The following is a 14,798-nucleotide window of genomic DNA, read 5'->3' as shown; positions in this document are numbered from 1 at the left end:
TTGGCAATTTTTTTCTATTTACAACTTCTGTTTTTCTGTAGCTTCTTCTAGGGATCCTTCAATTTTAGGTGTTTCATCTGATGAGTTCCTTCTGTGAAGCAGGACTGTGGCTTAAGAACTGAATTTACCATTTCTTCCATGCTTTGTTTCCTCGAGCAATCCTTTATAGCTCTGTCATGCTGAAGCGTGTCTTAAGAGCAATTAAGCTGATGAAGTATGTAACTACTATCTATTTATAAGAAATTCTGTAGACACTTGGATTTCTGCAAAAGATCAAAGAGATTTGAGATTAAAGTTAAAGAAAAATTGAGGCCTATACAAATTATTATCAAAGAACATGCAGAATTATTTACTTTTATAACCATTAAAAGAAAAATGGTTTTTTGCCTGTGCCAATTACACTACTGATCTAAGAACGTTATCTGTTAATAACCTTTTTTCGTCTCTTACCATGCAGAACACAGTTAAATAGCTTGTGCTCTCTCAAGGAGATTCAGAATAATACCCTAATAATTGTGTGCTCTGAAATGGGGTCAGAATATTTAGTACGTAATAAAAATTACATAGCTGAGAAAAAAAGTCTTCACTTTTTTTTAATAATTGCTATTATTGAGAGCAAGTGCAAAAGGACTAATTATACTGAGAGCAGAAGAATTACTAAAGCTATAAATCCATGGTAAGCAAGATTAATCTGTTTAGATGGTAGTATTTATATCATTGTTGAAGCACAATGTCGCTGTATATTTTCTGCTGGTCTGAATAGGGTAATTCCTTCCCTGAATTCTGTTAAGAATATAGTCTGTGCATAGTGACAGCCTTTGTTTCTCAAGAGCAGAGAGCTTATGGTAAGTGAACTAATGCCTGTTTCTCCAGCAGTTCATAAGACCTCAAACATGAATTCTCTGAAAATAAAATATCATGAAAATGATGGACTACACATGTTCAATATACCACTTATTTCAGTAATATCTGCAGGAGTGTAATAGTAGTCTTCTGAAAAAATAAAGTATCAAATAGTTGTCTATTTGCCTTTTTTGAAGTAGAAAAAAATGGGTTGTTTCAACATAAAATCCCTTACATTGTGCATTTTATACCAAACTAAGCAAATAAACACACTGTCTTATTCAACAGGGGAGAGCAAATAAAAAAGATCTTTCAAACTAAAATAAGACAGAAAAAGCTTTCTTTTGAAAGAAAAGGCCATTTTTAAATAGAGAACTACAGAAAACTTTTTCCCATCTTGAAATACAGTTTCCACTAAGTCTTTTAATATATCTTCCATAGTTTTAGTGATGATGATTGATTTTTATAAGTATTAGGATATTGCCTTTTTACACATCTTTGTAGCATAATGTCAACATAAATATACAATTGTACATGCTCTAATCCTTCAGTCTACAGCATAAGTAGGCTACACAGTTTGTAATATTTGAATGACTTCAGCAGGGTTCCTTTTAAGAACAATATTCTGCATTGAGTATTGCAATTTCAAGGCCTTGGTGAGAAAATATCTAATGCACAGTGTGATGAGTGTTAATTCCAACTTGGATGTTGCAAGGTTTGTTGTGCAGAAGACTTCTGTTGTATTATAATAATGGTATATCCACTTCTGCAGTTCTTGCATAGTCATGTCTCATGTTTGTTACAGAAGACCTGTTTCCACTAAGATAATGCATAAATTTGCCAGCTAATAATGACTGTGCTAAGGAGAATAAGGAGTAGGACATATGAAATATATTTCTGTTAATATTTCTGGTTACCTTAAAAAATATATAAGGATAGCTGCATATTCTGTCTATGTATATATTATACCTTTTTCTCCTTCTTTGCAAATGGGATTTGTCTGATTTAGGATAGAAATTATTTTCCTTTTTAAAATTTGTGTCATGCCTTGCTAACTGAGTGCTGTGAGAGGTGGCCAATAGTATGGAAAGGTGGCAATTGAGTTCAGTGACAGTTTTCTCTAAGTGAAAGAGGTAGACAAGTTTAGTGTATAAAATAGCCTTTGTCAGTGTTGAAATTCATCTCCCTTTTTTTTGGAGTTTATTAAAAGCAACTCCAAGATATTCCATTGTCCAGTCTAAGAACTAATTTTTTATACTTAAGAAAATTCAGAAAAATATTTGATCACAGTATTAACAGTTTATATAAAAATACTCCTCCTTTAGCTTATACATTTTTAGGGCAGTTTATAGATTTTGTATCCTATAATTCAATTCTGATTTTGCACTAATGAGAGTTTATACATTTACAATGTTTACCAGTAAAATTGAGATATTTTCCAGGTAATTTAATTTACAAAATAGGGGTCATTTTCCTTTCCAGTTAATACAGGTGTAATTAGCACTTTGCAAAAATGTAAAATTTTTAATATTATAGTTAAAATTATGAGTACCAGAATATATATGTTCTTTTTACTAGTAAATATTTTGGTTTGTGCATTTGGAAAATGACTACTGTCTCTTGAATCATCATATAAATGGAAATGGCATAGTATTTAATACACTAGCTATATGTCCAAATCAAAGGCCATCTTTATAACTTATTCACTGGGTGTTTAAGTTGGAGTTTCATGTTTCTGTTGTTGATTTTTAATATGGCTAGTGCTAAGTTTTTAGAATTAGGTAACAGGTCTAAAAAGCAATATTTTAATACAGTGTGGGCAAAGGATTTATTTTAATTTCCTGTTACTAAGCTCAACTGTTATGGCAGTTCCTGGGTTTGTTGGTAGTACTAGAATGAACTCTGTTTTCTCCTGGGAGACCAGGCTGCTTCTTCATCTCAAGTGCATATATACCAATGCACACAGCATGGGTAACCAACAGGAGGAACTTGAAGCCATGATGCAGCAGGAAAATTACAATGTCGTGGCTATCACAGACACATGGTGGGATGTCTCCCATGACTGGAGTGTGCCAATTGATGGCTACAAGCTCTTTAGGAGGGACAGACAAGGAAGGAGAGGCAGTGGGGTGGTGCTCTATGTTAAGGACTGTTATGATTGTTTTGAGCACAAGTGTAGGGAAGACAGGGTGGAGTGTCTTTGTGTTAGAATCACGGGAAGGCCAACAGGGCAGATGTTGTAGTGGGAATCTGTTATAGGCCACTCACCCAGGACAGATTGGTGGATGAAATATTTTATAGGCATTTAGGAGAAATCTCACAATCACTTGCCCTTGTTCTTGTGGGAGACTTCAACTTCCCAGACCTCTGCTGGAAATACAACACAGCAGAGTGGGACCAGTCCCGGAGATTCTTGGAATGTGTGGGAGATAACTTCCTGACACAGCTGGTGAGTGAACTGACCAGACAAGGTGCCCTGCTGGATCTCCTCTTTGTGAACAGAGAAGGACTGGTGGATGATGTGGCAGTTAGAGGCCAACTAGGGCACAGCTATCAGGAAATAATAGAGCTCTCTATTCTTAGAGAGGCCAGGAGAGGGGGCAGCAGAACTGACATTCTGGACTTCCAAACGGCTGACTTTGTCTTGTTTGGACACCTGCTTGACAGAATCCCTTGGAAGATGGTCCTGAAGGGTATAGGGGACTAGTAAGGCTGGACACTCTTTAAGAAGGAAGTCTTAATGGCACAGGAACAGGCTGTCCCCAGGTGCTGTAAGAGAAGTTGGCACCAGAGAAGACCACCCTGGCTGAGCAGGAGGGAGCTTTGGCTGAAACTCAGAGAGAAAAGGGGAGTGTATGGCCTTTGGAAGAAGGGGCTAATGACTCACAGTGATTACAAAGATGCTGTGAGGGTATGCAGGGCAGAAATCAAAAGGTCTAAAGCCCAGCTGGAAATTAATCTGGCTTCAGCAATCAAGCACAACAAGAAACTTTTTTGTGTCAACAGCAAAAGACCAGTGAGAGACTCCATCCCCTGTTAGACACAGGACGAAACATGGTAACTAGCGACAAGGAAAAGGCTGAGGTCCTTAATGGCTTTTTTGCCTCAGTCTTAAATAAGAAGACTAGTTGTACTGAGGGAATCCAGCCTCCTCAGCCAGAAGACAGAGACTGGGAGAATGACCACCCTGCAATCCAGGAGGAGACAGTCAGTGACCTGCTGCATCACGTAGACACACACAAGTCTATGGGACGGGATGGGATACACCCGACAGTGCTGAAGGAGCTGGCTGGGGTGCTCGCCAAGCCGCTTTCCATCATTTACCAGCAGTCTTGGCTGAGTGGGGAGGTCCAGACTGATTGGAAATTGGCCACTGTGATGCTCATCTCTAAGAAGGGTCAGAAGGATGATCTGGGAAATTACAGTCCTGTCAGCTTGACTTCAGTGCCTGGGAAGCTGATGGAGCAGCTCATCCTGAGTGCCATCATACAACTCATGTGGGACAACCAGGGGATCAGGCCCAGTCAGCATGGGGTTATGAAAGGCAGGTCCTGCTTGGCAAACCTGATCTTCTTCTACGACAGGGTGCCCTGCTTATTGGATGAGGGAAAGGCTGTGGATGTTGTTTACCTTGACTTTAGTAATGCCTTTTTACACCGTTTCCCACAGCATTCTCCTGGTGAAACTGTCTGCTTGTGACTTGCATGGGCACACGCTTTGCTGGGTAAAAAACTGGCTGAATGGCTAGGCCCAGAGAATGTGGTGAACGGAGTTAAATCTGGTTGGCGAATGGTCACGAGAGATGTCCCCCAGGGCTGGGTGTTGGGGCCACTCCTGTTTAACATCTTTATTGATGATCTAGACGAGGGGATCGAGTGCACCCTCAGTCAGGTTGCAGATGACCCCAAGTTGGGTGGGAGTGTTGATCTGCTCGAGGGTAGGGAGGCTCTGCAGAGAGACCTGGACAGGCTGGAGCCATGGGCTGAGGCCAACTGGAGGAGTTTCAATAAGGCCAAATGCCGGGGGCTGCCCTTGGGCCACAACAACCCCCAGCAGTGCTACAGGCTTGGGGAGGAGTGGCTGGAGAGCTGCCAGTCAGAGAGGGACCTGGGGGGATTGATTGACAGCCGGCTGAACAGGAGCCAGCAGTGTGCCCAGGTGGCCAAGGTGGCCAATGGCATCCTGGCTTGTGTCAGCAATAGCGTGGCCAGCAGGGACAGGGAAGGGATCTGACCCCTGTACTCGGCACTGGTGAGGCCGCCCCTCGATTCCTGTGTTCAGTTTTGGGCCCCTCACTACAAAAAGGACATTGAATGACTCGAGCGTGTCCAGAGAAGGGCAACGGAGCTGGTGCAGGGTCTGGAGCACAGGTCGTACGGGGAGCGGCTGAGGGAACTGGGGGTGTTTAGTCTGGAGAAGAGGAGGCTGAGGGGAGACCTCATCGCCCTCTACAGCTCCCTGAAAGGAGGTTGCAGAGAGCTGGGGATGAGTCTCTTTAACCAAGTAACAAGTGATAGGACAAGAGGGAATGGCCTCAAGTTGTGCCAGGGAAGGTTTAGACTGGATATTAGGAAGCATTTATTTGCAGAAGGGCTTGTTAGGCGTTGGAATGGTGTTCTGGTTCAGCTAGGATAGGGTTAAGGTTCCCCAGCAGGGGGAAGGGATCTCCAGCCGGAGTATTCATACCATGCTGACAGTCAGGTCCAGTGCGGCAGTGCAGGAAGCTTTCCTTTATGGCTTTTGTCCTGGGAAGCACGCGTGGTGGGCTGGCTGTGTTCACTGCGGTATTTCTCTGTGTATCTTTTGTCTTGTTTACTGCTATTACTGTTTATTGTTGTTATTATTGCTATTGTTGTTGTTCAGATTGTTTCTTACACTGTTGTATTAAATTTCTCCTTATTTCAACCTCGGGGTTTGTGCCTCACTTCCAACCCTGACCGGCTGAGTGCGGGTTAGGGACCACGGCAACATGGTCTTCAGTCCTGGCAGGGCTTAAACCACCACAAATGGGCTGCCCAGGGAGGTGGTGGAGTCCCAATTCCTGGAGGTGTTTAAGAGTCAGGTCGACACAGCACTGAGGGATATGGTGTAGTTGGGAACTGTCAGTGTTAGCTTAATGGTTGGACTAAATGATCTTCAAGGTCTTTTCCAACCTAGACAATTCTGAGATTCTGTGAAGTTGTTCAGGATGCTGCTTTAACTGTATCTTGTTTCCTATGTTCTGTTCCTCTGTGTTTCACATTAACATTATAGTTTGGTCTATACATTTTTTTCTAGAACATAACAGAATTGCCTTTTTTTTCCTTTCAGTGATTTATTTTTGTGCAATGTTTGCAGCAATTAATTTTATTAAATGTGTAATTTAGTCTTTTTAAGTCACTAGCTTAGAGGTAAAGTCACAGCTATCTAACTAATAGATTCTAGGATTATATCCCAGCATAGCTTCAGTTCAGCTCATCAAATGATTACCTAGAATTCTTCATTTTGTGAATTCCCCATTCCACCTTTCATGGAAGGAATTTTCTCTGATTGGCTCCTCTATGCTGAATTATAACATTCATGAGCTGTTGAACACTTGAGCTGTTTGCTGTGAAATCTTCCATAGAATACCCATGCTTAAAATGTTGCCTGAATATTTTTGGAGATTTATACAGTTTAGAACAGCTGCTGTGTTGTCAGATAGAAGCTCTGTATGGTAATAATATTAAGTATATCTGAAAATAGTTGCAGGCTTTAGAAGAATTTCCAGCTTTTTAAAACGTAGCTGATAAATAAATGAATTTTACAGCAATCTATTTATCCTACTTTTTTTTTTTTAATCAACAATGTGCTTAAGAGTGGACATGATATGAAAAATACATAGTATTCAAGGCAATATTGTAGATGTGTGGTCAACTTTGGATATACAAAAGAAGTTCTAAGTTAGAGCATTAGTGTTTCTCCCTTTTTCTCCTACTTTACAGTTTCTATAATTTAAATGAAAGTGGTGCTTTGCCTGGTTATCTTTTTCAACAGTGTCATAAATTCTTCAGAATTATGCATGAGTACAGTGCACTAATATTGAGATTGCAGCTCAGCAGGTAGCACCTTTAACCTGCATGGATGATTAGGTTGCCTAAAGGACAGGGTTTAAATTAGAAAGGATTACTTGAAAAGATCAATTATTTAATCTTTCAGATTCAGTTTGCAAAATTTTTTTTTGAAACATTTTAACATATGTATTAGAAAGACTTATTAGTGTGAATCATACAATAGGAACCATGGCAGTCACTGTTTCCTTTGCAAAAAATATATTTAATAAGTTATTACATTCCTTGTACTAGAAATACTCAGTATTATTCCATGTACTCAATAATCAGACTTGAAGTTAACTAATGTTTTATAGCTTGTCAGAAGGGACGCAAAATTCTTAGTACATTCCTAGTGCTGAAACAGGTTGCAATCTGTTTTGTCAAATTTCATCTTTATATCTTAAGGAAGTTTCTTTCTCCTTCTGCTGATTATCCAGGATTAAAATCATATTCTTAAATCATGGTCCTCAAACCAGTGTTCATCCCCTAAGAGGATGAAATAAGAGCCTTATTTCTTAAGGCTAGAAGGAGACCAAAGTGTGAGGTTGCCTGCAGAAGATTACCTGCTTGCTGTTACTTTCTAGAGGTCAGCAAAGGCTGGGGACTACTGCTAGATATCTGAGGGCTTTTGCTGTGGGGAGAAGGGTCGTACTCTTTATAGTTTCCTGTTTCCCTTTTTCATTGCTTAACTTCCATGAAATGAAATCTGCTTACATGTATGTATCTCAGACTGTTGGTAAATTTGAAGAATCATATTTCTGCTGTCCTTTTTTTAACCCCATTACATGATTTATCTTTAAATATGCCTGAGTCATCTTTCTGTGCTAAAAAGCCAGGATCCTAGCCAATTTTTTTTTTTTTTTAAAGAAAGTAGTGATTTTTATTCAGCATTCTAAAAATCAGCTGACAAATGTGCTAATGAAAATTCAAAACATTGTAAAGTTTGTCTACATTTTAAACTGGGTATTATGAACATCTATAAAGTAATCCTTGTACTTTAGTTTTCCCACATTAGCATTAATATTAAATAATGAAGAATTGTGTTGTTATTCAAAATATAAATGACACTGAAACAAACTGAGTGCAGACTGTGATGCAAATGCTTCTCTGTGTTTTGAAGAAACAGCAGGAGCCTTTGCAGCTGCTCTTTTCTGGAAAACAAACATTCTGCAGTACAGCGAAGTGTGGGCCTTCAGAACTGAAATAAACAAATACACATTGTTCTGTGTGATGTTTAAAAGATGTTTATGGTGGAAGAATAACCCAATGAAAAGCAATATTTAAGTCCTGCTATACTGAGCAACTGCCCATCTTACATCTTGTAATTCATGGCATGGCAGGGGGTGCCTTGAGTGTCTGCAAACTCTTGTCCCTTGGAACTTTTTTCAGTGGTTTTTCATAAAAGACATTCACTTAAAAGCATTTTGGAAAACGTGAAATTATCAGAAATTCTGCATTAATGAAAAACATCAGTTATGGGGAAAATACATCTTTTATAACACTGGAATGGTTTTTGGTAGTAGGCTAGTAGAGGTAAGTGTTTCTGCTACCATTAACTCCTGTTCACCTTGCTCAATACACTGTGCGTTCTGTAAGTAAAGAGAAAAGTACACAATGAAAGCTGGGCTATTTTTTTTTTCTCTATTTTGCAGAATGCCTGGAGGAAGTGTGGGGATTTCCCATGTGTCAGTACTTGAAGGACATGGGCTGGTGCTGTGGTCGCAATGCTAGAATGTCAGCATGCTTGGTATGATTGCCCTTCTTTTCCTTTTCCTACTTAGAGCTTTATCCAGATGTTATAGAATTCATAGTTTTTGGCCTCTAGTCCTAGAGCCATGACTTTAATCCAAGACTCTACAGTATAACATCATTATTGTTGTAAGCATGATGAATTACATCTTAAAAAAATAGTATTGACCTTCCAGCTTTGTATATTTTATACTTGCTGAAGGCATGAAAAAATGAGTATTGACAGAAATGCATTTTAAGAGTGGACAGAAAGGCCAAACCTTTCTTGAAACCTAAAGGAGGTAGCCCCTCAGGGTAGTAGTTCCTGGCCAAGGACTTAGTGGGGAACGAGGTAAGTGTAGAAGGATTGCAATAAGTAACTCCCCCAACACCTTCATGATTCATAATATTGAATGTTCTGACTGTTTAAAACCTAAACAAACCTACCTATTCCAAAAACTAGAAGAGCTCTAAAATCCATGTGGCTTAAGAGGCTGGAAACATCTTTTTAACATTGCACCAAGAGATGAAGTGCTTTTAAAGACCTAATCTCGTCAAGACAGGATGATGAATTTTGTCTAATTTGAAAAAACAGATATGCACTGAAAATTTCAACCATTTCGGTTAGAAGACCATTACTGCTTTCCTCTATTAATTTTTAATTTCTGGTATCAAGATGAATCACATCAGGTTCTGGCTAGCCTCTGCTGCTAACTCTGTACCTGTGTTACAGAGAACAGTGTAGACTAAAGACTTTGTATAGGCTAACATACCAAGGTTATGTAAACTTGAACTAACATGATAATTAAATGCTATCAGGAGAAGGTATAGGAGTACAGTTGGTTAGTATTCATAAGGCTTAAATGTATTACCCTTGGCAAAGTACAAGAAAAAAATTGCCCCTTTTAGAGATGTGGCTGTAAAACTTATCAAAAAGTGCTTTCTAAAAGGGATTTGCCTTTTCTCTTTTTCTTGTCACTGTCATAAAATACCAGTTCTTCCTCAGCTGACGCATTAGCTGTTTCCTTTCCCATTCCATTTCTTCTGGAAAGGAAAAGTTTGGACTGTTTTTCAACAATGGTAGGAAGATAAATTTTGTAAGCAAATGACCCCCAAGAGACAGTACTGATCGTGGCATATATATCTTATTTTAGATTTCTCAGAAATCACAGCAATTTGGCAGTTAAAAACTTTTTTTTGTTTAAACATTCATGAAAGGCAGAGTTCTCCTGTGTCATTACATACTTTTACTATTATTATGTTTGTAATTCTCTATTCATTTTTCATTACTAGGATTTTCCTTGCCTTCTTAGAGGTACAAGGGAGACAGCACAGTGAAGCTAGGCACCCATCTTCCTTGGGGAAATGGCTGGCTAGGGGAAACTGAATCTGCTGAGCTATGGTGCTCAGCATTGTTACTGAAGTTCATTAGTACATGTCATTCAAACTGGTTAAAGTGCCAAGGGCCAATGTTTCTGGACAAGAGTTTCAATTTCAGACCCTTACAGTACATGTTAGAACCCATGTTCATCTGCTAAGCAGCAGCAGATATACGTTGGTATTAGACCTAGAGCTTATACAGCAAAAGTCAAACCTGAGAGTTGGGCAAAGCCATAAAATGGAGGAACTGCAACTACTTGAATGTTGTTTGAAGAACAGTCTGAAATACAAGATCAGTTCTAAAACTAGGAGAAGGAGAAGTGGGTGATTCAGAGACAAGCAGTCCTGTTGACTGTAGTGGAGTCTGGGGGCTAAAGGTGCCGATGTCCTATAAGTGGTGGGCATTTTTGGTTTGCAGTCTGATGAGTTGTAGTGTCAGAAAATTTCTTGAATTTCTATCTTCATTGCTACTTCTGTCATTAATATTCAGCTGAAATTTGTATAGGCAGAGTATCTTTTCAACTGTGGAAAAATATGCCATGCTTCTCATTGTCATTCTATGTCAATATGGATCATAAATATCAAGTACTCTCACACCTACATCAGAATTTATGGTATGAAGAATCTAGTGAAAGATAATGCATAGCATTATCAACAGCAGTCCCCCTGACATTTTTATTTTATTTAACTTTACATGTGGAAGTTCATTTTATCTGAATACTAGGGACTAAAAGTATTTAAAGATGTGGTATATGGAACTAATATTTATTTTAAAATAGTTGAATATGCAAAGTGAAATATTTGTATTTCGGTAGGAATAGACTAAAGAATAATGCATTTCTTTTTAGCACTTTCACAAAAAGTAATCCTCTGAAATTCTTTTACAATACTAAGAAAAACAAACAAATTTTGCGTGCATGTTTCCATACAGTTGGTTATCATTGCTTCTACTATAAATAAACCAAAATAATAGGAGTGAGCTGATTATGAGTCCCTAAAGTTATTAACACTTTAAAGTGTGCAAGCTCATGTTATGTCACACCATTAATCTTTTAAAATATCATCTCCTCTGACTTTTATACAATGTGTTTATAAAATGTTCTGATAAAGAATAAACATATCAGCAATTTAATTCCTCCACTCTTAAAGGCTTTGGAGCGAGTTGCAGTTGGCCAAATGGTAAGTAATATTGTTTATTTTAGCCATTCTAAGATAAAATGTGTTCTTCCTCCTTGAATGCACTTAATCCATGACCTTTTATTGAACTTCTGCATTTCTGGAATCTAAAATACTAGCATACGCTATATCAAAGCCTGATAGATAGCATGTGTCATCATGAAATCACATTTTTATTGCTGTAATTGTAGTTAGTGAATCTATTTTCTTTTGACAATTAAAAGTCTGGGAAAAAAGGACAAGTTAAAATTTAAGGCATTGAACTGCCCTTTCCAACTTCTTTTGCTATCTTTCAGCTAATATATAAATTCAGTATAAATGCCCTTCTGATATCCCTGGTTTGGATCACTCTATCCCAGTGTTTTATGAACTAATGTAAAAATAGCAATTGTTATGACAAAAGCTTGAACCTTTTAGGAACATCATCATTCTAATTTTTAATCCCTGTATATTTTTTCTCTGTGAATAATTTGAATTATTGTTGTGCAAGTTATCCATTCAGGGTTGGTGGACACCGATTGTGCAAATATTTAAAAGGCAAGGCTGAGACACCTCTACTTTCTGTGTGTAAGCCCACTGCTCAGCTTAACTGGCAATCATTAACTATTTTTATGCAAACAGATCTTTCATGTGCAAAGATATGAAGTTTTCAGTGTTTTCTGCTTTTGTGAGCATAGGGCTCTATGCATGGTTCAGACTACAGTGTATGACGATTCAGCTAAAGAATTACTCTGTTTGTCTTTTAAACAGCTTAGATAAATTGTTATATTTATTTTCCATAGTAGAATTTGAATCATGATCATTACGTTTTTCCTCTGTTCTTTTTCCCGCTGCCAACCTTTGAACTTCAGAGTTTGGGGTTCTCTTTTTTTTCCTTGCATTTGTGATATGTTAGAATCTGGCCCAAAAATGTTATTTTAACTGGATGCAAGAACATTAGTAAATTGTCCTCTTAAACTTGTTATGACTGATTGTAAAGATACAAGCCAATAAGTAGTTAAGGAAACCAATATTCTTTTTGTTACTCTGATCTTAATTTCAATGCCAATTTTAAATCCTTGCTGTTGTAAAAATTTTTGCAGCTGCCTACAGAATCATTGTTTTATCGAGCTGTTCTTCAGGTTATTATAGAAGAAATTTATGGTGTCACCAAAAGGTAGGAAGCTCTGAATTCACAGAGTATGAACCAAAGATCTGATTCTCATCCACCTCTATTCTGTAGAGAAAGTATTTCTTAGAAAGCAGAAGGGTGTAAGAATCAGTCTCATCAGACTGTATATACATATTGATATTACAATGATGGACAGATTTGTTTATCCTAAATCCACATCACAAATGTACTGCCCTTCCTTTACCTATAGTTGAAATAGGTCCTCTTTGGTACTGGATATGTGGATAAAACATACCTTCACCAGAGAACTGACAGCAAATTCACTAAGAAGTCAACATAGACCTGGGTTACCCTGTTATGCAGAGGTCCTGGCAGCTTTAATACTGCAGAAGACAAAAAGACATTTCCATTTGTCCTGAGGAAAACTGCTGAAAGCCCAATGGCCAGCATGGCTGTGAAGAGGTACTTCCCGCCCATGCCCACACTGACAAGTACTGTGCCCTTCTGGGTGGGATTTGGAGAGCTGCTGCTTAGGACCTGACAGCTGCACTATACTCTCTTCTGGAGTTGTAGCTGGATTAGATTTTATCTAATTCTGTGGGATGTATGCCTTTTAGGACTTGGAGCACACCCAGAAGCACACCTTCCAGTTTAATTTCATTTTAAAAATAATCCCTTTTTTTGAGCTCTGATCTTATTCCACAGTGTGAACCAAAGCATGGGAAGTGGGCAAAACCAGAAATTTCACTTCAGAAGTATACTCCTGACCTAAAATAATTCCGATCTATAATATTGCAGATACACCCAAATCTTTTGCTAGATGTAGAGCCAGATATCTTACCCTTCAGGTCAAATTCATGGAAGAATAAATGCTGGTTTATTTTAAAATGAAATAATATATAACACATAAAACCATGGCTACTAAATTGTAAAAGGAGAAAAAGTGTGAGACAGGTGATAATATATTTCATTTGTTAAAGGAATCATAATTTGGAGGAAATATTTAAGATTATACTTTTGATATAAAGCAATGGCTACCTTGGAAATACTCCCCCCCACCCCTGTTTTATTGTTGAGCATAATGTTACATGTTGTGGATTATCTATATGGTCCATTGGGTCAGCTGTTCCTACCATGTCCTGTCCCACTTCTTGTACACCCCCAGCCTACTTCCTTGTGTGCAGAAGGAGAAACAGAGGCCTTGATGCTGTGCAATCACTGTTTGGAATATCTGAAACATTTGTGTGTTACCAGCATTGTTTTATTCACAGATCCAAAGCACATCACTACATGGGTTGCTGTGAAGTTAGCTCCATCCCAGCCAGACCCAATCAATATCTTTCTCCCAGCAGCTTGTGATTAGGACGACAGATGCCAGTCTTCCAAAGAATGACATAATGACATCATCATTAACTGATTTTCAGACTGCATCAGCCCAAATGTTTAAGTCCATCTGAATATTAAATAGGACTACAGAAATTCATTCTTTCTTTAAAAATAAATGTCACTGTTGATTCTCAATGAGTGGGAATCCCTGCCAGCAAAACAGGTTTAGAACTGCCACTGAGTGACATCTTTTTGTTGACCTCAGTATATGTTAATGATTATGTTAATTAAGGAGAAAGGTGTTTTATTAAGAATAAAGAGGGAAAAAAAATAAATTATATTTCCATTTAGTATTTCATGGGGGAAAGGTAATTCCTCTTAAGTAATTGCGTATTCACAAACAGCTACTGTAGCTGAAAATATAACTCCTACACTACACAGCTAGAAGAGGAATTACATCAAGACATAGTCAAGAAAGAGCATTCAGACTAACAAAAACTTTACGTGTTGTTTCTCCAAGATATTTTAAAAACAGAGAAGAAAAATAATGTAAGTGGCCTGTTAGGATTCCATCTTCCTCTATATTTCGAAGTTCTTGTGCATATTTTAGCATGTTTTCTGAAACAACCCACATTTTTGGCTGGCTTCAAAAGTAGGTCATTGAGTTGTAAACAGGAGACAATTCTGGCATCAATTAATTAAATAAAATTACGAGGATACGAACACAAGGTAACAAGTGAAAGTGAAATCTTACTCCAACTTGGCATTTGCTCAGTCCAGTGGTTGATGGTATATAAATTACAGCAGTCTTATAGTAAATTATTGAAGTATAGAAGGAAATATCTGTCAGCAGAAATAAGAATTTTGTCATTCATATAGGGAAATAAAAATATTAGGGAAGAAATTAAAAGAAAGCTTCAACTCTCAGGTTTTTAAGTAAATATAACCATAGTACAATTGTACAGTTGCTGTATCTAGAAATTTCTTCAAGTATTAGCTAGCTTGTTTTGTTTTAAGTAGAAGTGGGAAAAAGGAAAATTGTTACTAACTTGGCAGTAGTAGCTCTCCAACTGATTTATTTCTTCTGAGCTAAAAACTAAATTAAAAATGTGTAAATTTCTGTTGTTGGATGTATAAAAGCCTGAATCTCAATGCTGTATTTG

The 14,798-nt window shown here is 37.9% G+C and overlaps 1 protein-coding gene across 2 annotated transcripts in view; it reads left to right on the top strand.

Annotated features, from left to right (window-relative positions):
• Positions 1-14,798, top strand: part of METTL25 (methyltransferase like 25) — a 59,379-nt gene that overhangs the window by 29,018 nt on the left and 15,563 nt on the right. For both annotated transcript variants that reach the window (XM_026868478.1, XM_026868479.1), the window contains 3 exons: positions 8,567-8,661; positions 11,172-11,201; positions 12,281-12,354. In XM_026868478.1, the coding sequence (XP_026724279.1) occupies positions 8,567-8,661; positions 11,172-11,201; positions 12,281-12,354 (199 nt within the window). The remainder of the gene's footprint in view (positions 1-8,566; positions 8,662-11,171; positions 11,202-12,280; positions 12,355-14,798) is intronic.

This window comes from Athene cunicularia (assembly GCF_003259725.1).
Source record: "Athene cunicularia isolate RWA chromosome 1 unlocalized genomic scaffold, athCun1 chr1_part2, whole genome shotgun sequence".
NCBI classification, from domain to species: domain Eukaryota; kingdom Metazoa; phylum Chordata; class Aves; order Strigiformes; family Strigidae; genus Athene; species Athene cunicularia.
Note: the sequence above shows the minus strand (reverse complement) of the source record. Positions and strands in the feature narration are given on the sequence as shown.